The sequence below is a fragment of the Hypanus sabinus genome, chromosome 1 (assembly GCF_030144855.1).
Source record: "Hypanus sabinus isolate sHypSab1 chromosome 1, sHypSab1.hap1, whole genome shotgun sequence".
In the NCBI taxonomy this organism is placed as follows: Eukaryota; Metazoa; Chordata; class Chondrichthyes; order Myliobatiformes; family Dasyatidae; genus Hypanus; species Hypanus sabinus.
Genome location: NC_082706.1, coordinates 126,437,116 through 126,462,089, shown reverse-complemented (window position 1 = coordinate 126,462,089; position 24,974 = coordinate 126,437,116). Strand labels below are relative to the sequence as shown.

Sequence of the window (24,974 nt, the reverse complement as noted above, 5' to 3'; positions counted from 1 at the left end):
CCGGAGACTCTGATGCATAAAGACAAGAATGGTCAGAATGAAAAGCAGTTTCTTCCCCCAAGCAAAATAGGCTTCTGAATTCCTTGACACCTCATATTTGAAGTGTCACTGGTTAATCTGTTCTGCACCTTACAATATTTAATATTAATGCAATTTAGTTTGTTATTTATGTATAATGCAGATATAGATTTTATCCTCACCTTCATAAGTTATCTTGTGTTACATGTGTTATGTGCTTTACACTCCGGTTTGAAGAAACTTTGTCTCATTTCTATATACATTATATAGTTATGTATGTTATATACACATATATAGTTAAATGACAATAAACTTGACTTGAAACACATTTAGTTTGCTTATAAACTTTACTTTGAAGTCTTGCAAGACTAAGTCCAGGAAAATATTGGTGTCAAGTATTGGGACCTTCTGCCATGTGTCCTCTGGCTGTGTTGATGCCTTGTTAAAGTAAAATTCTTTTACTTTAAGAAAATCCTCTTTTTGTGCATTGCAATCAGACAGGTACTCTTTGTTTTTGTAAACTCAATTTCAGGTTATACAAGAGCAAGATATACCAGCTAGTTGAGTGGTGTCACAGCAACAACCTTGCACTCAATGTCAATAAGACCAATGAGCTGGTTGTGGACTTCAGGAAAGGTAAGACAAGGGAACACGAACCTATCATCAGAGGGATCAGAGTGTAGAGCATGAGAAATTTCAAGTTCCTGGTTGTCAAGGTTTCTGAAGATCTATCCTGGTCCTAAAATATCGATGCAGCCATAATGAAGGCAAGACAACAGCTATATTTCATTAGGAATTAAGGATCTTTGGCTTGTCACATTCTGACAGGCTGCATTGCTGTCCGGTATGAGGGTGAGGGATTTGGCTACTACATAGGATCAAAAGCGATGGAAAGTTGTAAAATTAGTCAGCTCCATCTTGGGTATTAACCTCTGTAGTACCCAAGACATCTTCAAGGAGCAGTGCCTGAGAAAGGTGGTGTCCATTATGAAGGACCCCAATCACCCAGGGCATGTCCTCTTCTCATTGTTACCATCAGGAAGGATGTACAGAAGCCTGAAGGCACACATTCAATGATTCAGGAACAGCTTCTTCCCCTCTGCCATGTGATTCATAGGTGAACATTGGACTCATGAAGACTACACTAACTAAATTAAAAATAATGCTAAAATGGAAATAATAAAAGTGAGGTAGTGTTCATGACACACATACAATGCAATTGATTTCCTTATTTAATTATTCAATATTATCACATATTGCATTGCACTGCTGCTGCTAAGTTAGCAAATTTCATGACATATGTCGGTGATATTAAACCTGATTCTGACACTGATTCAATACTGAACAGCTCCACTTAGTGTTGAGGTGGAAGGCTGAGTGAAAGGGTTGGTGGAAGATATTAGGAAGGGGAGGGGTGGTGCAAATATTAATTTCCAGAAAAGAAGTTACAAGAGTGGATCTAGGAGAATGTGCATGCAGCTGCTGTGGTAGAGAGTGTAATTGTTCAGGAAGACAAGTGGAGTACAACCAAGTGAACTGCTCTGCTCTGAAGTGCTGAGCACCTGAGTTTGGCTGAAGATCCAGACAAGTACATGTTTCTCCATTCATTATACAGTGCTGTGAATGCAGCCCAGTTAATAAAGCTTCCCTTCCAGTGATTCCATCTGTAGTTCTTGCTGCCTCAGGAAAGTAGCTAACCAGATGCATGGACAGCTTCTTTCCCATTGTTATCACGCTCAATCTCACAGGAGATTCTCTGGATGTGAAAGACACCTGGATGGTATGCTGCCTCCTAGGTGCTGGGGTCAGGGATGTTGTAGATCTGATCCTCATCAATCTAAAGGGATAGGGTGAGCAGCCAGAATCGAGGTACTTAACCAGCACCAATAATATTGGTAGGAAATGCATGGAAGTCCTGAAGAGAGAATATAGGGAGCTGGGTAGAAAGCTGAAAAACAAGACCTCAGGGTTAGTCATCTCTAGATTGCTGCCCATGCCACACACCAGTAAGGGTAAGAATAGGTAGATTTGGCAGATGAATATGGGGCTGAGGAATTAGTGCAGGGGCAGGGTTTCAGATTTCTGGATCATTGGGATCACTTCTGGGGAAGGTACGATCGGTAGAACAGGCTACACTTGAACCTAACAGGAACTAATATCCTTGCATGCAGGTTTGCTAGAGCTTTTTGTTTTTTGGGGGGGGGGGGTCAACTAATTTGGCAGAGAGTAAGGACAGACAGATAATAGGGAAAAATTACAGGCAGTGGAATGAGTTGAAGTGTAACACGAAGACAAAAATTGAAAAGGGTGATGAATACTGAGCTGAAGGTGTGATATTTTGAATGTTTACAGTATACAGAATAAGGCAGATGATTTTGTTGCGCAGTTAGAAATTGGCAAGTATGACGATGTGAGTATCACTGAGCAGATCACAGATGGGAGCTTAACATCCAAAGTGTCAACTTTGTATCAAAAAGACAGGTGAATAAGCAGAGGGTGTCAGGTGGTTCTGTTGTTAAATTTGAAAGCAAATTCTTAGAAAGAAATGACAAAAGATTGGAGGATGTAGAATCCTTGTGGGTAGAGTTAAGAAAATGTAAGGTTAAAAAGACCTGATGGAAGTTATACAGTCGGCCCTCCTTATCCGCGGGGGATTGGTTCCGGGACCCCTCACAGATACCAAAATTCGTGGATGCTCAAGTCCCTCATTTCGCCTGACCAGTGCGGTAGTCTTTAGGACCCAGCGGAACCCCAGACCTTATTTAACCTGTCTTAGTGCAGTGGACATCAGGACCTGGCGCAGCTCTGAATCTGCAGTGTTTCTGTTCACGAAAATAATCATGAACATGATTGAAAATAAAGTGGAAGTAATAAAGCGATTGGAAAGAGGTGAAATGCCATCGGTCATTGTCAAAGCGTTAGGCTACAGTCGGTCAACAATCAGAACAATTTTAATGGAGCATATGAAAGGCCTTGCCCCAATGAAAGCTGGTATTATTACTAAGCAACACAGTGGTTTAATTATTGAAATACATATGTTTCTTAAGAGCTTTATATGCATAGAAAGGTAAAATGTATACTACATACTAAGACAAACGTTTGACTAACTGATGCTAAATAATACCAGATGTACCTGTTCTGACTTAAAGACGGACTCAGGAATGGAACTTGTTCATAACCTGGGGACTGCCAGTACTTTTAAGTCATTTCGAGATGACTTATAATACCTAATACAATGTAAATGCTATGTAAATAATTGTTATACTGCATTGTTTAGGGGATAATGACAAGAAAAAATAGTCTGTACATGCTCAAATAACAAGTGCTGGTGAAAGAGCTTCCGGGTTTTCCCAATCCACGGTTGGTTGAATCCGCGCATGCGGAATCCACGGATAAGAAGGGCTGACTGTATTTAGTTCTCTGAAGTATAGTCAGGTTGTGGAGTACGAATTGCAATGGGAGATAGAAAAAAAAGAGAAAAACTAAAGAAGACTAATGTTATGATGGTCATGGGGAATTTCAATATGCAGGTTGATTGGGAAAATCAGGTTTCTGGATCCCAAGAACTTGTAGAATGCCTCCAAGATGGATTTTTAAGAACATCCTGAGGTTGAGCCCTCTAGGGAAAACACTATTCTGGATTGTGTGTTATGCAATGAACTGGAATTGATTAGAGAGCTTAAGGTAAAGGAAATCTTAGGAGAACAATGATCATAATATGTTAGAACTCACAATGCAGTTTGAGCAGGAGAAGCTAAAGTCAAACATAACAATAATACAGTAGAGTACAGAGAATTACAGAATCATGAGAGAGAAGCTCAATAAAGTTGATTGGAAAGGATACCAGCAGGATACTTCGATTTTCTGGGAGCAATTCAGAAGGTGCAGGATAGATCCATCACTAAGATGAAGTAGTATTCTAAAGCAGTAGTTGTACTTCAGGGAGCACGAAGCACAGAATCAAATATCGCTGTGATGATTGTACGCTCTAGTATCAATTGTTTGGTGACAATAAAGTAAGTAAGTAAAGGGAGGCTCAGGCAACTGTGGCTGACAAGGGAAGTCAAACACAGCATAGAAGCAAAAGAGAAGGCCGATAATATAACAGAGCTTAATGGAAAGTTAGAGAATTGGGAAGGTTTTAAAATCCAACAGAAGGCAACTAAAAGTCAATAAGGATAGAAAAGATGAAATATGAAGGTAAGGTAGTCAATAATATAAAAGAGGACATCTAAGTTCTTTTTTTATATAGAGAGTAAAAGTGAGGTAAGAATAGATATCAGACTGCTAGAAAATAACATTGGAGAGCTAGCAATGGGGACAAAGAAAATGTAAACATACTCTAAGTATTTTGCATCAATCTTCACTGTGGAAGACACCAGCAGTCTGCTAGAAAGTCTAGAGTGTCGGGGGCAGAAGTGAGTGTAGTTGCTAGTACTAACGAGAAGGTGCATGTGAAGCTGAAAAGTCTGAAGGTAGGTAAGTTTCCTAGACCAGATGGACTACTCCCCAAGGTTTTGAAAGAGGTAGCTAAAGAGATTGTGGAGATATTAGCAATGCTCTTTCAAGAATCACTAGATTTGGGAATAGATCTGGAGGACTGAAAAATTGCAAATGTCACTCCACTCATTAAGAAAGGATGGAGGTAGAATATAGAAAATTATTGGACAGTTAGTCTGACTTCAGTGATTGGGAAGATGTTGGAGTCCATTACTAAAGATGAGGTTTTTAGGTACCTGTAGACACATAATAGAATAGGCTAAAGTCAAAAAATTCCTGACAAATCTGTCGGAATTCTTTGAGGACGTAATAAGCAGGATAGATAAAGCAGAGAAAGTGGAGGTCATTTACTTGGATTAATAGAACACCTTTGACAAGGTGCCACACATGAAGCGACTTAACAAAGTTAAGACTGATGGTTCTACTACTTTCTAAACAGGGGGAAAAGTCAAAAATCAGAGGTGCAAAGTGTCTTGGGAGTCCTTGTGCAGGGTTCGCAAAAGGTTAACTTGCAGGTTGAATCAGTGCTGAGAAAGGCAATTGCAATATTAACATTCATTTCAAGAGCAGTAGAATATAAAAGATGTGATACTGAAGCTTTTTTAGGCATTGGTCAGACCACACTTAGAGTATAGTGAGTAATTTTGGACCCTTTATCTAACCAGACCCTTTATCCTACCAGAAGAGGTTCACAAGAATTATTCTGGAAATGAAAGGGTTAATGCACGAGGAGGGTTTGATAGCTCTGGGCCTGTACTTGCTGAGGTTTAGAAAAATTTGGCGGTGGGGGGGGGGGGGGAGAGAAATCTCATTGAAACCCACCAAATATTGAAAGGCCTGGACAGAGTAGATGTGGAAAGAATGATCTCTATAGTGGGAAGATTTAAGACCAGAGGGCACAGCCTCAGAATATAGAGACGTCCATCTAGAACAGAGATCAGGAGAGAACGGTGAACCTGTGGAATCTGTTGCCAGAGAAGGCCAAGTTATTAGGTATATTCAAAGTGAGGGTTGAAAATTTCTGGATCAATCAGGGCTTCAAGGGCTACATGGAGAAGGCTAAAGAATGGGATTGAGAGGGATAATAAATTATGGCTTATTATTAGCCTAATTCTACTCCTATGTCTCATGGTCTTATGGTCATCAGAATTTTGAACAGGCTTCTCATATGATTAAGTATGTCTTCTTGACCTCCCTATCTGCCTCATCATGGCTGTTGCATTTTATTTGCTTACCACTTTCTCTGTGGCTACACGACATTCTGTACTCTGCTTTCATTTTGCTACCTCAATGTTCTTATGTACGGCATTACCCGCAGGAATGGCAGGTAAAGCTTCTTACTGTATCTCAGTACTTATGACAGGCATGAACCAATACCAATGAGAGGCAATACATGTCATAATATTAGGCAATATAGCTCTTCCACAACAAAATTACTCACAGTGTTCAAGTCGTCAGCATATAGTTCGATGCAAAGTGAGGGTTCCCTCTGATGCTTACACTCGCACACCAAATGATCCATCACGACAGGAATGTTGACCATGCATTGTGCTGACAAAGAGCCTATGCTATGGAGTTCAGGAGTGAACTAACTGACAACGACCTAATCAGCTTATAAAGCTTTGACTTCATTCCTATATTTAGATTGCCTAGGACGCTCTAAATATAAATATTATTTGAATACTCATTCTGAACCTGGAAGCATGTTCGTGGCTTGCAAGAAAACCCACAAGAGTTGATTCTTATTGTCTTGTCTCACCTTGGGAAGTTTCTTAACATGACCCATTTTTACTTGATATTTAGAATGACAAAGTTAATGAAGTTATTGCACTTGGAAGCCAAAACTGAGATTTCTAACATTAAAATTACCCATGAGGGTGTGGTGGTTGTGTTCAGCTAACTGCACTACAGAGAAGCTAGGGAAATAGATGCAAAATTCTAACCAAACAAAGGCAGTGTAACATAGCAACACACAGACAAAATGCTGGAGGAACTCAGCAGGTCAGGCAGCATTTATGGGAAAGTGTAAGCAGTCAATGCTTCAGGCTGAGATCCGTCACCAGAACAGAAATGCTTATCACATGTCATCCAATATGAGTTTATAAATGATGACTGATTCTGGTTTTTGACACAGATTCAGAATGAAGTTTATGATTACTGACATAGGCCATGAAATTTATTGTTTGTGGCAGTACAGTACAATACATAAAAATAATATCTTACAATAAAGATAAATAACTAAACAAATAGTGTGAAAGTAGTGGAGTAAGGGTCACAGACCATTCAGAAATCTGATGGCGGAGAGGAGGAAGCTGTTCCTTAAACAATGAGCTTATATGTCTTCTGAATGAGGGACTCCCAAATAGGAGCCACTTCACACAATTCCAGAGATGCCTATTGATCAGGATGTTACCAGGGATTCATAGGTTTCCGTTGATCTATTTTCCTTATGGACTCACAAACAATCTGCCTGATAGAGCACATCTGTGGGAGATAAGGCATTGTCAATGCTTTGAGGTTAAGTACTGCCTCGGGACCATAAGCCTTACTTATGAACTCACTGGATGATACTGGTCTGAGTCAGTCATAAGGGAATTGCTGAAAATTGTAACAACAGATTATTTTGGAAAGGATATTAGGATTGACCAGAGACAACATGGATTTATGAAGGTAGAATTACATTTGATTTAATCTGCAGGAGTTCTGTAACAAGGTAACTAGCAGAAAGGGGTAGGGCAAGCTGGTTAATGTAGTCCTTTTGGATTACTGGAAGGCATTTAATAGAGTCTCGGACAGGAAGTTGATCATGAAATTTAACCTACATGAAATTAAGGATAATATACTAACAGGCACTTTTGTTTAGAATTATCCGAGTCAGAAAGCAAAGAATGGAAACAAAAGGGATCCTTCATATATTGTCAAGTTTAAACTACCGGGATACTACAGGAGTCAGTACCTCAGCCCCAGCTCTTCATGATCTATTTCAACCTTTTGGCCAAGCATGTTGCTAAATTTGCCAAAGACAACATTAGGTGCATCTTGGATACAGAAGAAGTCACAAATAGTTTTCAAAGGGGATATTCACAAAATGTGTGTACATGGAATAACTTCTCTTATTGTGAGATCATCCACATTGATGCACACAACAAATAAATGTTGAGCATTAGTACAGAAAGTACAGTGTTAATTTTCAAAGGGATCTAGATGTGCTTGTATACAGTTACTGTAGGCCAATATGTAAATAATAATTAATATCATACAAGTAAAATAGTTATCAATTAATGATCTGGATGACAGAATTGATGGCTTTGTGGCCAAGCTTGGGCACATTGAGATGGTAGCAAGGAAGGCAAGTGCACTGTTTGCATTCATTTTAAGAGGACTAGTATGTAAAAGCAAGGATGCAATGCTGAGGCTTTATAAGGCATTGGTCAGACTGTATTTGGAGTATTGAGAGCAGCTTGGACCCCATATCTAAGAAAGCAAGTGCTGGCTTTGGAAAGGATCCAGAGGAGGTATACGAGAATAATCTTGGGGATGACAGGGTTACTGATGGCTCTTTGTCTGTACTCAATGAAGTTTAGAGAGATGAGGTGGGAGGGGGTGGTGATGTCATTCAAACCAACCAAATATTTTAAAGGCCAGGGTAGAGTGGATGTGGAGGTGTTTCCAGTTATGGGAAAGTCCAGGACAAAAGGACACTGTTCCTAAAATAAAAGATATCCCCTTTAGAATAGATAGGAGGAGGACTTTTTTAAAAAAAGCCAGAGGGTGGTGAATCAGTGGAATTCATTGCCACAGAAAAGTATGTAGGCCAAGTCATTTGGGTATATTTAAAGCAGAAGTTGATAGCATCTTGATTACTAAGTATATGTATATATATCATGAGAGAAAACAGGAGAATGGGGTTGAGAGGGAAAATAAGTCAGATATTATCAAATGGTGGAGCAGACTCAATGGTCTGAATGGTCGAATACTCCTATACAACATCCTTTGAGACTAAAATGGGTAGTGTTTCAAGTTGATGATCTTTTATCAGATCTGTCCAGTTCAAATGGAAGCATACAATTTCATTTCAACCACAATTTTAAGCTGGTTAGCTTACCAGAAAACAAAAAAATAAGATCATGAGACCATAAGAAATAGAAGCAGGATTAGGCCATTCAGCTGGTTCACAATTCAATCGTGGTTGATCATTTTCCCTCTCAACTCCATTCTCCTGCCTTTTCAACTTAATCCTTTACACCCTTGATAATCAAGAACCTTTCAACCTACATTTTAAGTATACCCAATGATATGGCCTCTAAAACTGCCTATGGCAATGAGCTCTACAGATGTACCACCTGCTGGCTAAGAGATTTCTCCTCATCTCTGTTCCAAAGGAGCACCTTTCTATTCTGAGTCTATGTCCTCTGGTCCACAACTCTCCTACTGGAAACATCCTCTCGATGTCTGCTTTACTTAGGCTTTTCAATTTTCAGTAGGTTTCATTGGGATTACCCCCTCATTCTTTGAAACTCCAGTGAGTACAGGTCCACAGCCAAATATTCCTCATGTTAACCCTTTCATTCTCTGGGATCATTTGTGTGCATCTCCTGTGGATCCTCTCCAATGCCAGCACATCCTTTCTTAGATAAGCAACCCAAAACTGCTCACAATACCTTAAGTGCAGTTTGACAAACACCTTATAAAACCTCAGCATTATATCCTTGCTTTTATATTCCAGTCCTCTTGAAGTGAACACTAGCATTACATTTTCTTTCCTTACTATTGACTCAACTAGCAAGTTATTCTTTGGGAATCCTGGACTTGGTCTCCAAAGTCCCTTTGCAACCCCAGTTTCTGAATTTGCTCCACATTTAGAAAACAGATTATTCCTTTATTCCTTCTAGCAAAGTGCATGACCATACACTTCTCTACACTGTATTCCATCCTCCACTTCTTTGTCCATTCTCCCAATGTGTCCAAGTCCTCCTGCAGACACCGTGCTTCCTTAATACTGTCAGCGCCTCCACCCATTCTTCAAACATCCGCAAATTTGGTCACAAAACCAGTAAGTCCATCATTCAGATCATTAACATGAAAAGTACCAAATCCAATACCACTAGTTACCAGCAGCCAACCAGAAAAGGCCTCCTTTATTCTCACACATGGCACTTGCCAGTCAGCCAATCTTCTGTCCATGGGCTCTCATCTTATTTAGCAGTTTCTTGTGTGACACCTTGTCAAAGTCTTTCTGAAAATCCGAGTAAACAACATCCACTGAGTCTACTTGTCTATGCTGCCTGTTGTTACATCAAAGAATTCAAACAGATTTGTTAGACATGATTTCCCGTTCAGGAAACCATGCAGATTTTGGCTTATTTTATCCTCCCAAGTACCCTGAAACCTCATCCTTAATAATGGATTCTAACATTTTACCAACCACTAAAGTCAGACTAAACAGATTATAGTTTCTCATTTTGTCTCCCTCCCTTCTTAAAGAATAGAGTGACATTTGCCATTTCCATACCTCCAGAACCATTCCAGAATCTAATAATTCTACTAATGCTTCAACATCTCTTTTGGAACACTAGGATGTTGTTCCTATGGACTATTTTCAGATTTTCAGCTTTAAGCACCTTCTCCTTAGTAATAATGACTACACTCATTTCTGTCTACACGCTTGAGCTTCTGGCTTATTGCTAGTGCCTTCCATTGTGAAGACTGATGCAAAATACATAATCATCTGTCATTCTTTTGTCTCCCCCTCCCACCCATTACAACCTCTCAAGTAATATTGGTCAGATATCCACTCTTACCTCTCTTTTATTCTTTATAAATCTGAAAAAAAACTTACAGCATCCTCTTTTCTAGTATTGGCTAGCTCACCTTCATATTTCCTCTATCGCTTTTTTTTAAAGTTCCTTTCTGTTAAAGTTAATTTTCCTTAAAAACTTTCTAATCCTCCAGTTTCCCACTACTTTTTGTTGTCTTAAATAGAAACATAGAAAATAGGTACAGGAGTAGGCCATTTGGCCCTTCGAGCCTGCACCACCATTCAGTATGATCATGGCTGATCATCCAACTCAGAACCCTGTACCTGCTTTCTCTCCATACCCCCTGAACCCTTTAGCCACAAGGGCCATATTTAACTTCCTCTTAAATATAGCCAATGAACCGGCCTCAACTGTTTCCTGTGGCAGAGAATTCCACAGATTCACCACTCTCTGTGTGAAGAAGTTTCTCCTCATCTCGGTCCTAAAAGGCTTCCCCTTTATCCTTAAACTGTGACCCCTCGTTCTGGACTTCCCCAACATTGGGAACAATCTTCCTGCATCTAGCCTGTCCAATCCCTTTAGAATTTTATACATTTCAATAAGATCCACCTTCAATCTTCTAAATTCCAGTGACTATAAGCCTAGTCGATCCAGTCTTTCTTCATATGAAAGTCCTGCCATCCCAGGAATCAATCTGGTGAACCTTCTATGTACTCCCTCTATGGCAAAAATGTCTTTCCTCAGATTAGGGGACCAAAACTGCACACAATACTCTAGGTGCGGTCTCACCAAGGCCTCGTACAACTGCAGTAGAACCTCCCTGCTCCTGTACTCAAATCCTTTTGCTATGAATGCCAACATACCATTTGCCTTTTTCACTGTCTGCTGTACCTGCATGCCCACCTTCAATGAAAGGTGTACAATGACACCCAGGTCTTGTTGCATCTCCCCTTTTCCTAAATGGCCACCGTTCAGATAATAATCTGTTTTCCTGTTCTTGCAACCAAAGTGGATAACCTTACATTTATCCACATTAAATTGACTCTGTCATGAATTTGCCCACTCACCTAACCTATCCAAGTCACCCTGCATCCTCTTAGCATCCTCCTCACAGCTAACACCGCCACCCAGCTTTGTGTCATCTGCAAACTTGGAGATGCTGCATTTAATTCCCTCGTCTAAATCATTAACATATATTGTAAACAACTGGGGTCCCAGCACTGAGCCTTGCGGTACCCCACTAGTCACTGCCTGCCATTCTGAAAAGGTCCTGTTTACTCTCATTCTTTGCTCCCTGTCTGCCAACCAATTCTCTATCCACATCAATACCATACCCCCCAATACCATGTGCTTTAAGTCTGCATACTAATCTCCTGTGTGGGACCTTGCCAAAAGCCTTTTGAAAATCTAAATATACCACATCCACTGGCTCTCCACTATCCACTCTACTAGTTACATCTTCAAAAAATTCATGTCGTCAGACATGATTTTCCTTTCACAAATCCATTCAGGCTCTGCATAATATATTCAGGCTCTGTATTTTTATATACATATATCTCACAGAGTAGACTTTCCGCATCATTAATATAATTCCGCAGCCTACGCTTATGATAGAAAAGCAATTCATTCTAAGAAAGCTTTACCGGAGATCAGCAGAGACACTGGGCTGAAGGGCCTGATTTTGGCATGCATGCCTATGATTCTTAATTTGCATCATTCCCAGAAAATGTTTTTTTAATTATGCTTTAGAACAATAATCTTTCATTGCAATCAGTTTTAGTTGTAGGTTGTGAATCAGTTACATAATAAACAAGCAATCGCTGCAAGCATGAATCTTTATGCTGTGTTATTGTGTTTATTGTCATTGTACGTTAGTCAAACCACGTCTGGCATGTTGCTTAGTTACAGTTGATACACTGAGTGCCAGAACAGTGCCAGAAAGGGAGTGGGATGGAGTTGGGAGACAGTGGCAGTGGATGATAGATTGAAACAAAGGGAAAGAAAAAACAGAGTGAGGGCCAAGAAGGGGAATGTGAAGGTTGGAGATGACCAGAGGGAGGAAAGCTGAAACAAGCAGCACTGCTAGAGCTGGACTCTGATAAATAATGGAGGTGATAATGGGAACCATTAGAGAAGAGTGAATTAGAGGAGATAGCAGAGGGAGTGTGGTGCAATGGGCGAACTGTGTTTAGTGGGTGGAAGGCATGAGGAGAAAGAGGATTTAAAGATGATTGATGAAGGGCTGGGGTTTGAAGGAAAGGGAACAAAAATGGTAAGGCTGGAGATGGATTGTAAGGAGAGTTGATGGGGAGGAGTGTGACCTTGGTGATGCAAAGGGGGAATGAAGCTACCAGAGGAGAGCTTTACCTAAAACTGAAAAACCACGTTCCTGCATTTGGCCTCTACACTACCCAGGCAAAATGAGGTGGTGTTCCTCTAGTTTGCATTGGGCAAGCAACGACAGTGGAGAAGGTTGAGGACCTAGCTGCTCCTAGTATCACCTACCTGTCACACACACAGTTCACCCTGTCAGCACATGGGTTTCCATTTCATGGTCCAGTTCCCCCCTCCCCATATCCTAAAGGCATGAAGATTGACAAGTCAATTAGCCACATTGCCCCCATGTGTTAGAATCTGGGAGATGAAAGTGAGAGTATGGGAAGAATAAAATGTAAGTGTGCCTTGGAGGACAGAAGGGCCAGGTTCCACGCTATGTGACTTGAAGACTTCTCTTTATCCCTCTTACCTCTTTTACAGTGCTGCTCCATTTCTTCTAATACTCATGCTCTTGTTTTTCAAGTGAGCCGGTAATCTTCCCTGCCCTGCTTTCTTTACCCCTATTATTTGTCGTCTGCTTTACTGGGAAGCAGTTGCCCTGAAGCATGGTTAATACAAATGTTAACCCAAACTGCTTAGACTTTTAATGACTTTTTAACTACAATGATGTCCCACTTGTGTTAAAATAACGACTGTGCCAGCAGCAAAGTGAGAAAAATCCAAAGTTGACGACCGGGCAAGTCACGAATGGAAATCCCTCCCACATGCTCTCTAGATGATCCTCATGGCCCGTTCTATACTGACAATTAATGCATCTCCCATTGGATCATGGCTCTCGGAACTTGTACCATTGTTCAATACAATCACAACTGATTCGAGGTCTAAGTAGCCTTTGCCCTATATTCCTTTACTTAACGAAAATCCAACCAAGCATTACAAGCTAGAGCAGGAATGAGATCTGGAATAGAAGCCAATTAGGAGACCACAATGTTTACATGCTTGTTGTAAAATGTCAAACTAAAATTTGGAGCCAGTGAATACTATAAATTTCCCAAGAATTATATTCTTGCACATGCAAATATAAAAATCACTCTTATTTAGTTATAAGATTACATTGTATAAAAGTTTATCTCTGTATTACTGCACCTGCTTCTTTACTTCTTGTTGTGTAGCTCACTGGTCATATGGAGACAGTCCATGAACCACATTGTGAAAGTAGTGCCAAAACAAGCCAGACAGGTCACTTCCTGAAGTCTTATTAGGCTGTCATCTGGAACAATTTGTTTCCCTGGTACTGATCCCTTCAGAATGATCTACTTCTATGATTGACAACTCAATGATTTATAGAAAATGGGACAAAAAGAGCTGCCTAAAATATGCAACATTTCCTGAGCCTGAAGCTCCAGCATTTCAATGGTGCCACAGTCAGTGATTACCTGCAACTAATTAACTTAACCTGCTCTACTGCCTACAGTTCCTTCAGTAAAAATTCTTCCAGTGAGAAGAGTTAACAAACAGAGAAACATGGGGGTATGCAGTCTCCTGAAAATGGTGACATGGGTGGGTGGATTTGCAAAGGTAGCAAATGGCATGCTAGCCTTTATTGGAAGGAGTAGAAGAGTGGGAATGTGATAATACAGATGTGGACCATACACAGGGTATAGTGTGCACATCGAGTCACCATGCTGCATAAGGAATCTGATGAAAGTAGAAAAGGTGCAATAGAGATTCATATGGAATGGAGGCCTTGAATGATAAGGAAAGACTGGATAGGTTTGGAAGAACAGCCTAGTCTGGCAGCATCTGTTGGTGGGGGTGGGGGGGGTGGTGATAGGAATTGTCAAGGTTTGGGATTGCAGTGTAGGAGAGTTTAAAACTGGAGAGCTGGAGAGCATAGGTTTAAGGTGAGAGGGTATCAGAGAGAGAGGCTTTTCCAGAGTATGGTGGGTACATGGAATGAGCTGCCAGAGGAGGTGGTAGAGGCAGGTACAATTACAATGTTCAAAAGACTATTGGACAGGTGTAGGGATAGGAAAGGTTTGACTGATGTGAGCCAAATATAGGGAAAGAGGATCAACTTAGCCATCTTGCTCAGCATGGACAAGTTGGATTAAAGGCCTTTCCGTGCTGTATGGCTCTATGACCCAATGGTTGGAACAAGAGTTTCAGAACGGTTTGGCAAACTTATCTAACTATCCCCTATCCTAGTTATTCTCATTCATCCTGAATTGCAGGTTCTGGGTTCTGAATGGGAAAGGAACAAGTACTTAACTCCCTTCTCTATCACCACTACTACCCACATCTATCCTACAAGTTATCAACCCCATGGTTCCTCTCAATGAGATTTGACGTATAATTAACCACTAATGTGATTACCATGATGTGCTTTGTAATTTAATTGTAAGACTGATGTGCCTGTTTCTGTATTGTAGTGCTGTGTGACTCTATGAACATAACAGTATTGCTGTAAGAGATTTTGGGATCCATGTCCAAAGCTCCTTTTAAGTGCCTGCACATGTTGATAGAGTGGCAAAGAAAGCATATGGCAAGTTTGTCCTTATTAGTTGAGGAATTGAGTTCAAGAGATATAACATTCTGTTTACACCGTATCTGGTGTACTGCATGTGATTCTGGACACCCCATTATAGGAAGGATGCTTGGGCTGTGGACAGAGTGCCAAAGAGGTTTACCAGGATGCTGCTTGGATTAAAAGGCATACGCTATAGGAGAGATCGAACAGACTTGAGTTGTTTTCTCAGGAATGATGAGGCTAAAGGGAGAACTGATCTGTCAGAAGTTTATAAGGTCGTCAGAGGTATTGATAGAATAGATAGCCAGCATCTTTTACCCAACATCAAACTATCTAATTCAGGAGGACTAACCTGGGAGAATTTGCACAGATAAGCAAAGAATTTCAGACAAAACTACTTAATACACTAAATTTAACATGAGGGTATATGCAAACTATTATTTGTTTTAGTGAGCACTAGAGAGCCAACAGACATTCCATGTGCGTTCAACTCTCCCTCTGTTATTCAGTTCCAGTGAAGTCAATGAGGTGCTAACAAAAGCTCATTGAATAGGGATAAGCTTGTGTTGGCACATAACTTGGAGAAAATAAAAAAGTAACTTTCTGAATTGGAACCCTATAGACTTCAAATTTTCTTTACATTTTTTCATAGGATAGTTTTGACCCATCAACTCTATGCTAGCTCTAGAGTGATTCAGTTAATTCTATTCACCTGCTTACTTCTCTCTCATATGCTCATCTCCATCACAATTCATTTGCCATCCACCTACCAACACACAGCGGCTCACTGATTTAGCAACCAGCACATCCTTGGGACGTGGGAGCAAACAGATGTGGCTCATGATGTAAATCCACATAGATACAGACAGATTGTGCAAATCCCACATATAGCTTCAGACGTCAGGATTGAACTGGGTTGTTGAAACTGTGTTGCAGCACCGTCTACTGCAACAGATTTGGTCCATCTGCTTTAATGAAGTGATGGGGCATGAGCCAAATACGTACGTTAAAAGGGTACGGAGGAACAGAGGGACCTTACAGGATATAGAATTACAGGTTCATAAGGCAAATAGAAAACTTTCCTTTATTAGCCCAGGCGTAAAGATCTGAGCTGATAGCTTATGTTCAAAATACAAAGCAAATTTATTATTAAAGTACATATATATCACCATATACAACCCTGAGCTTTGTTTTCTTGCAGGTACACTTGATAAATCCAATAACCATAATCGAATCAATGAAAAACAGCACCAACAGGGCAGACACCCAGTGACAGGGCATACAACCCCGTTCAAGTTATGCAGAGTGCTAATTACCATGTACAGGAAAGATGAGAACACACTGGAGGCTGAGGTAAGATTTAATTGAGATGTTGAAAATTATGAGGGACTTAAATGAAGTAAACATTCAAGACCCATTTTGTTCACTGAAGGGTCAAAATCAGGGTACGTTGATTCATAGGTACAAGGTTAGAGACAAGATGAGGTATATCTTTTTTATGCAGAATGTAATGGGATTCTGGAAGTGTGGTTGCAGCAGAAACATTTGTTACATCTAAAAAATATTGCATGTGTACGTGAAGGGCAGTGACCTACAGGGCAAAAGAAACCTCTTATGAAATTTAAGCCAGAAAAACCACAATTTACTTTTGTCTATCCTGCCTTCTCAGTAACAGACCTGACATTGAAACCACATCAACCTGCTTCATGAGCCATTAAATCACTACTGTTTCTAAAAGATCCAAGTCTGTGCTCATCTGGTGTTTCTGTCATTAATTACTTTTACTGTGCACTCCCAGAGTCTGAACGACACCTGCCAGTGTTAATTGGCATCAAGGCTGAAATACAATGGACATCAACTCTAAAAATATAAATCTGTCACAATACCATTGAAATAGCAAATAAACCTTGGGTTAGTGAAAACACAAAACCAAGATAGCAAAATGACAGCACCTTCTAATCCTCCACATGCAATTATTGGAAGAGGACGCTAGCAATTCTGATGGCAGAACAGCAATGACTTGAGTTTCTGGGAGCAATTCAAAAGGTGAAGTATAGAAATATCCCAAAGATGAAGCAGTATTGTCAAGGCAGTATGATGCAACCATGGCTGACAAGGGAAGTCAAAAACAGCATAAAAGCAAAAAAAAAAAGAGGGCATTTAATATAGCAAAAAATAGACAGGAGTTAAAAGATTGGGAAGCTTTGAAAAATCAGCAAAAAGCAACTGAAAAAAGGCATAAGGAAAGAGATGAAATATGTAGGTAATCTGCCCAATAACGTAATTTAGAATATGAAAGTTTTTTTCAGATATATAAAGAGTAAAATAGAGGTGTGAGTGGACATTGGACCACTGGAAATTGACACTGGAGAGAAGTAACGGGGGGGGGGGAGAAAAGAAGAATAGTGTATCAACTTAATAAGTATTTTGCATCAGCTTTCACTGTGAAAGACACTAGCATAATGTGAGAAATTTCAGGTATTAGTGATAATATTTCAAGAATCACTAGCCAATGTCATTCCTCTCTTTAAGGAGGAAAACAAGAAAATAAATTATACACTAATTAGCCTTACTCTGGTAGTCGGGATGATATTGGAGTGTATTATTAAGGATGATTACCATCTGGGTAGTCTCCAGCCCCTTGGTATGAACATCAAATTCTCAAACTTCCGGTAATTCCCTTCCTCCATCCCACTTTCACTCTGCCTCCTCTTCCAGCTGCCTATCACCTCTCTCACGATTCTGCCTTTTTCTACTACCCGTACTGCTTTCCCCTTACATTCCTTCTTCACCTCTCCTGCCTATGCCCTTCCCCACCCCTTGATCTTTCCTCTGATTGGTTTTTCACTTGGCACCTTCCACCCTCCCCCCACCTTCTTTATAGGGCCCCTGCCCCCTCCTTCTTCTGTCCTGACAAAGGGTCTCGGCCCAAAACGTTGACTGCTCATTTCAACGGATGCTGCCCAACCTGCTGAGTTCATCTAGCTTTTGTACATGTTGATTTGACCACAGCATCTGCAGTGTACTTTGTGTTTATTATTAAGGATGAGTTTTCAGAGTACTTGGAGGCACAAGACAGTATAGGCCAAAGTCAGTATGGTTTCCTGAAGGGAAAACCTTGCCTGACAAACCTGTTGGAATTCTTTGCAGAAATAGCAAGCAGGATAGATAAAGAAGAGGAAGAGTCAGTAGATACTGTTTACTTGAATTTTCAGAAGGCCTTTGACAAATTGCTGCACATGAGGCTGCTTAGCAAGATGAGAGCCTATGGCATTATAGGAAAGACTCTAACATGGATAGAAGATTAGCTACTGACAGGAGGCAGAGTGGGAATAAAGGAGGCCTTCTTGGATTGGCTGCCAGTGACTACAGTTGTTCTGCATGGGTCAGTGCTGGGATTGCTTCTTCTCGTGTTATATGTCAATGATTCGGTTGATGGAATTGATGGCTTTGTGGCCAATTTTATGTCCGATATGAAGATATATGGGAAGGCAGCATCTGCACAATCTCTCATTTCTCGTAGTGCCAGACATTACAGTTTTTAAATGAGATATCGACTATACCTCTATCTGCTCACTTAGGTCGACATGAAAATTGTTAGAAACAATTCCCTGATTTCCCAGACGCTGCTTCTCACACAACCAAAATCTCACAGATTACGGTTACAGTTATGGACCCTGCAACCCACCTGGGTCGTAGGAGTGCTGTACAGATGAGTGCCTCACCAGTTCCTCCAATTACCTGGATAGAATATTATTAAATATTTACAGCTCACCTTACTCACATTAATTTGTGCATTAAAGTGTTACATCTATGTATAGATGTACCTCAATAGATACAAATAACTTGAACTGTCTTCACATTGGGTCATTACATGAACTTACTGGAGGGTCAGTAAGACCAAACACCTCTCGAACATCTCGGACCGGCTGCTTGCTCCTTCTCCTCGTGGTCTGAGTGTAGGTGTCCAGCCGGCGCTGGACAGCTGCGGCCTGAGCCCGGGTCAACGTGGACAGCAGAGCCATCCCATCCTCTCCAGCAGCACCCGAGACAAGGGTGGATAATCCCACCTCCTGAAGCCACTCTGCTTCCATTTCCCCTTCTGCAACACAAGGCATGTATATTAACTGGAAAATCCAACACTAAGGAATAAGGAAGGCATTAAACAGCTGAAAAAAATAAAATCTTCAGAATGCTTCAACTTGTATGTCATGGCATTGCTGCACACCCTGTACTGCAGAATGCAGCAGCCCAAGGCCCAAATAACCACTTCCAGCATTTGTGGTGGACACAAGGCCCTTCCCAACCCTCTATATCTCACCCTCTCAATATACTAAGCATTTAGAAGAGAGAATGCAGGATATCCTTTTGGGAAAGATGGGGTCCTCCATCAGAATATTGTGCACTATACATCTTGCCACACTTTAGTGCTATTAAAGAATTTCCTACCTTTCTCAACATTGTAATTTGGATTTTCTTTGAAAGAAATGCAGAACAATTTTATCAGAGCAATACTTGGGAGTCCAAGGACTATTGACTAAGAGAATTCATACTAGCTAGGTCTGTGACATCTTAATTTCGGAGGTTAAAGAATACTTCAATTTCTTCAATGTGCAGAAAAGTAGAAGTGCTTTTCATTGGTTGAAGAGCTCCAGTCTAATAACTGGAACCATGCCTTCAACATGCACAATTTGATGAACACCAACATTAAGGTAGTGATATATTTGATTAATTGATACAAGCTCAATTGTTAACTTTAAATTGGTAGATTGTGGCCAACCAAAGGTAATAACTGTTTGGAGACAGAAGAGCATACGTAGTTGGACCATACATCACTGTGATTTTAGTGGAATGCACAAGGGATCAAATTACCAATTTATAAATCACCCCTAGTGTAGGCAAACAGCAAAGGAGCCCTAGGGGAGTTGACAAAAAGGCAAGTAGGGATTGACTGCAAGTGCTGCAAGACATAGCAGAGTGATGGGATTAACAGGATTCCTCTGAGAGTTGGCATGAGCTCAGTGGGATGAATGGCCTTCTTTCTATCCTGGTGAGTCGGCAGAATGTTTCACTGAGTCAATACTTAACTTTCCTCCTGAGCCACACAAGACAACATTCGGACAGATCTTCCGAATCTTCCAGAACAGCATATAATACTCCAAGTACAGTCTGACGAATGTTTTATTTAGCTGCAGGATGTCCTCCTTACTCCTACACTCAACATTCTTACCAATGAAGGCAGGCATTTCATACACCTTCTTTACCAGCTTATCCACTTGTATAGCCACTTTCAGCTAACTATGAAAGTAGACCGAATATCTTTCTGTACCTTAGTGCTATTAAGAGCCCATCATTAACTGTATACTTTTTCCTGTCATTTGACCTTCTCTCATTTGCCAAGATTAAAGTCCACCTGTCATTTCTCTGTCCATATCTATGAATTCTTTGATTGTTCTTTTCTTCAAGTGCAACAATCTTGGTGTCATTCAAAAAACTTGTTAGTACACCTACCTACATCTTCATCCTGTTACGAATGAGGAGCAACTCTGATGGGCAGAAGGGTGCAAAGTCGCCCCCCCCCCTTTTTTTGAGGATCGAAACATCGCTATTATTTCAGGTCTGATACCAAGGAAATGAGAGAGATAAACAGCTCATGTCAGTTAATGAGAGAGAGAGAGAGTCAACGCAGGGATACACAAAGGTAGAATGTCTCCTCCTAACAAGAGTGGAACGGAACCACTGATTACTGCTATTGTCTCTTGGAGAAGGAATTGTGTATTGAGTACTGTTCTATTCATTGAAACCCCTCAGGGGGCAACCAGAGTGGTCTGGTTGATGGGTTGCATCATCCCAACCTGATTGACACCTGAGACCCCGTGAGTGGGGATAAAAGTAAGGTCTGGGGAAACACCCCTCAGAGGCACCAGGAGAGACGCTACAAGACCGGTGGGGGGCTTGTGTGTGTGTCCACCCTGACCTGGGTGACGAGTCCCCCATGGAACGGTCTAGCTAAAGGACGGAGAGGTCATACGTGAATGGCCACAACAATAAACGCATCGACGGATCAAGATAGTAAAAGTCTCTCTCTCTCTCTCCCCCCCCTCCCTCTCTCCCTCCCAACAATTACCACAGCCTGCATGAACTGAACTTTATATTTCCATCGGACAATTCATTATCCCCTAGACAACGATAGAGCTTATTTCTTATTGATTATTATTACTCCCGCACTTTTAGGTTTAGTATTGATGACGTATATTATCTGTATATTTGCACTGATATTATTTTTGTGTATTTTTACTAATAAATACTCTTAAAAATAGTATCACCAGGCTCCAACGGATACTCCTATCTTTGCTGGTAAGTGACCCAGTTACAGGGTTCGTAACAATCCAAATAATTGATCATATGACACAAGCAACAGAAGCCCATTCACAATCTTTTCACACCATCCCTGGTCACCGCAACACACACAAAAGGCTGGAGGATCTCAGCAAGTCACGCAACATCTATAGAGGGAAATAGTCGACTTTTCAGGCCAAAGCCCTTCATTAGACCCGATTGTCTTAGCCCGAAGCACTGACTGTTTATTCCCTTCCATAGATGCTGGCTAACCTGCTGAGTTCCTCCAGCTTTTGTACTTGTTGCTAAGGATTTCCATCATCTGCAGAATCTCGAGTCTTCACCCAGGCTATGGACCTCCGGTCAGAATAATAGCCTTCTGTACCTACTCTGTCTTCAACGGGCAAGCCAGTTCCAAATTCAAACTTGCAATTTATCCTGGAGCCCATACATCTATATCTTTTGAGTTAACCTAACATGAGGTACCTGTCAAATGTCTTTCTCAAGTCCAGCTGGATAACACCCATTGCCTTACCCTCATCAAGCTCAATCAAATTTGTAACACAAGACCTGTCCCACCACAAAGCTATACTGATTCTCCCTAAACAGGCTATACCTTTCCAAATGTATATACATACTCACCTGTTGCTAATGAGGACACCATGATCCTTGTCAAAGTCCCAGCATTCTCCTCACTTACTTCCTTCAAAATTCTGGGATGTTGGGGTTTTATCCACCTTAATATTTTCCAGAAGACCCAGCGCTAACTGCCCCTTAATCTCAAATTATACCAGCATATTAGCATGCCCACTCTGCCTTCACTATCCTCCAAGTCCTTCTGCTCTGAAAATACCAAAACAAAGTACTCATTTAATATCTCAGGCAATTTTCTCTGATTCCAAACACAATTAGTAATCCAGCTTCTTCATTACATCCAAAGAATGTAACAGCAACACCGGCAGAATGGTTAAAAATAATTAACTTGTCTGTCCCAAATAGTGATGCACTAGCGCAAGAATTCCAAAGTACAGTGTAGAATCGCAGTTAAATATATAGTAGCCACAAGTGCTTACTACTCCTGAATATAGTTCTGCCTTCCTATATGTTGTAGAATTAAATACTGAAGATGCTGGGCAGGAATGTGACACTGGCAATAAATGGCTCAGGATTTGATCTTAGTATTTATTGACTCAGAGCAGCTTTCTACTTGTCAAAGTGTAGAACATATTTTCCACTTTCAGTTGTGGTTACATAAGGTTGTGTAAGTGGTATGAAAAATACCTTTACTTTATGAACCATTGGGTCTTTTACTGATGGGTTAAACCACATACCCACTGGTGATCACCATGACACTCAGTTCTAGAACTCACCTTCGGATGGCTTGACTTCCACTAGTGTCTGTTCCTCTTGTCCATTCTGTCTGCTCTCCTTAATACTCCTCACTTCGCTCCAGAAGTCCTCCATTGAGGAGCTCTCCACAGATTCCTGAGATATGGAACGGCCAAATACCTGTGGACACTGTAGCTCGCGTGAAACAGATGAGCTCATCCTTCTGAAGCGTAGCTTCCTGCAGGGAAAATAAAGGAGCCCTTTAACTGAAGGCTCATCTTCGTTCACTACAGGCTACAACACTGCAGAGAAAGTCACGCAGCTGGTGCCTGCCCACAAAAACAAAATCCTGTCTGTCCAGTGCACTTCTAAACTTGTGAATTAGCAAAGTACAAGACATCTTTAATTTCTCATGAAGATATTTCTTATGGCTCAGTTTTACTTGCAAAGTTTGTCAAACATTACGCACTCAGTCTCTTCTGGAGGAGTACAAAGGGTTCTTTCCTCTCTTCAACAAGAAAGCAGGTCAGCCTAACCCTTCAACGAGGAGGAAGGCCATCTAACCAATTCCAAATCAGTGAAGTACAAAGCATGGAGGAAGCTAAAATCTATTCAAATCAGCACAGGTAATTTGAAGAACTGAGCATACTGACTCACACATTCATTGATTAACACAATCAAATATTATTGAAATTTTAAATATGCAACACCCATGTCACTTCGTTTGACATAATTTTATACCTGTGATTAACAGAGAGAATAATTCACCAAGCAGTAACTGTGGAGGATGTTCATTAACTTTGACTATAGTTTTGTGTTTGTAACCTCACCCCTAAAGATCTGCCTCTATCATTTAGGCCCTGCCTATATTCAGCAACACAAATAATTTCATTTGATCAGTTCCACTTAATAAATTAATAATAATTACAGCTTTAAGGGACCACAATGAGGATTACAACTGTGGTAATGATCATTCACTATCCAGGACATGCCCTCTTCTCAGTCCTACCATCAAGGAGGTGATCGCATTGGGAGGAGGGCATGTCCGAGATACCCATATACAACATCTTAGGAAGCGCTTCTTCCCCTCCACCATCAGATTTCTGAACAGTCCACAAACCCACTCCTCGCTAGTCCACTTGTGCACTATTTATTTGTTGTAACTTAGTCATTTTTTAACATCTTGAACTGTACTGCTGCCACAAACAATACATTTCATGGCATATATCAGTGATAATAAACCTAATACTGATTCTGATGCTTGAACATCAGCTCCAAAATTAAATAAACTCAATGTAGAGAGACATTATTGAGGAACAACCACAGAAAACTTCTGTATCCTTTGCACAAACAAAGAGAAAATCTGCAGATGCTGGAAATCCAAGCAACACACACAAAGTGCTGAAGGAGCTCAGCAGGCCAGGCAGCATCTAAGGAAAGAAGTACAGTCGATGTTTCGGGCCAAGCCCCTTCCGAAGGGTCTCAGCTCAAAACGTCTACTGTACTTTTCATAGATGCTGCCTGGCCTGCTGAGTTCCTCCAGCATTTTGTGTATCCTTTTCGGAACAGCCTTATCAGCATTACAATTCAATCATCATAATTAATTCAAGCCCCAAGCCCAAAGCAAAGGTGACAACAAGCAGGAAACAGTGAGAGAAAGAGGAAATCTGCTGCAGCAAATTGACAAAACCATTTTGTTCTGAGAAAAAAAATAGAAAGGTGCTTGCCTCTTTCAAAACTGTCAGAGAACGAACCCCTTTCAGTTCTGCTTCTCCTTGAAGTAAAGCTCTATGTGTTGATCAAGATATCTTGCTGTTGTATTTATAATTCTGAATGAGGACAGCTGAAGCTGTTGCCTACATGCCCATCAAAGCAACTGTGACAAAGGACACACACAGGTCTGACATGACATGGCTCAGCGAAGTGGTCGTTGGGATAATGAGTCAGTAGATGTGAATTGTTAGGAGTTAGATGACAAAGTTGCGGACAGCGACTTAGGATAAAGTTAATGGATGACAACTTGTGACTTAAGTAATTGTGATAAGGTACGGAGTGTGAATAGAGTGGAGCTAAGTAGGTACATAACTACGGCTAAAAACAGCGCAACAGCAGCAGCCATAGGTTTTGTGTTTCTGTAAAGTGAACACCTTTGAGTTGCTCGGTCCCTCTCTCAAAAGCAGTGACATCTGCCTGAGTTTCAGGATGCAGGCATCGATGGCAAG

General features: G+C 40.8%; 1 protein-coding gene across 5 annotated transcripts in view; it reads right to left on the bottom strand.

The window, feature by feature from the left end:
• arhgap28 (Rho GTPase activating protein 28) overlaps positions 1-24,974 on the bottom strand; it is a 209,344-nt gene that overhangs the window by 43,304 nt on the left and 141,066 nt on the right. For all 5 annotated transcript variants that reach the window (XM_059975968.1, XM_059975940.1, XM_059975949.1 and 2 more), the window contains 2 exons: positions 22,794-22,990; positions 18,969-19,186 (listed from right to left, as the gene is read on the bottom strand). In XM_059975968.1, coding sequence (XP_059831951.1) covers positions 18,969-19,186; positions 22,794-22,990 — 415 coding nt within the window. The remainder of the gene's footprint in view (positions 1-18,968; positions 19,187-22,793; positions 22,991-24,974) is intronic.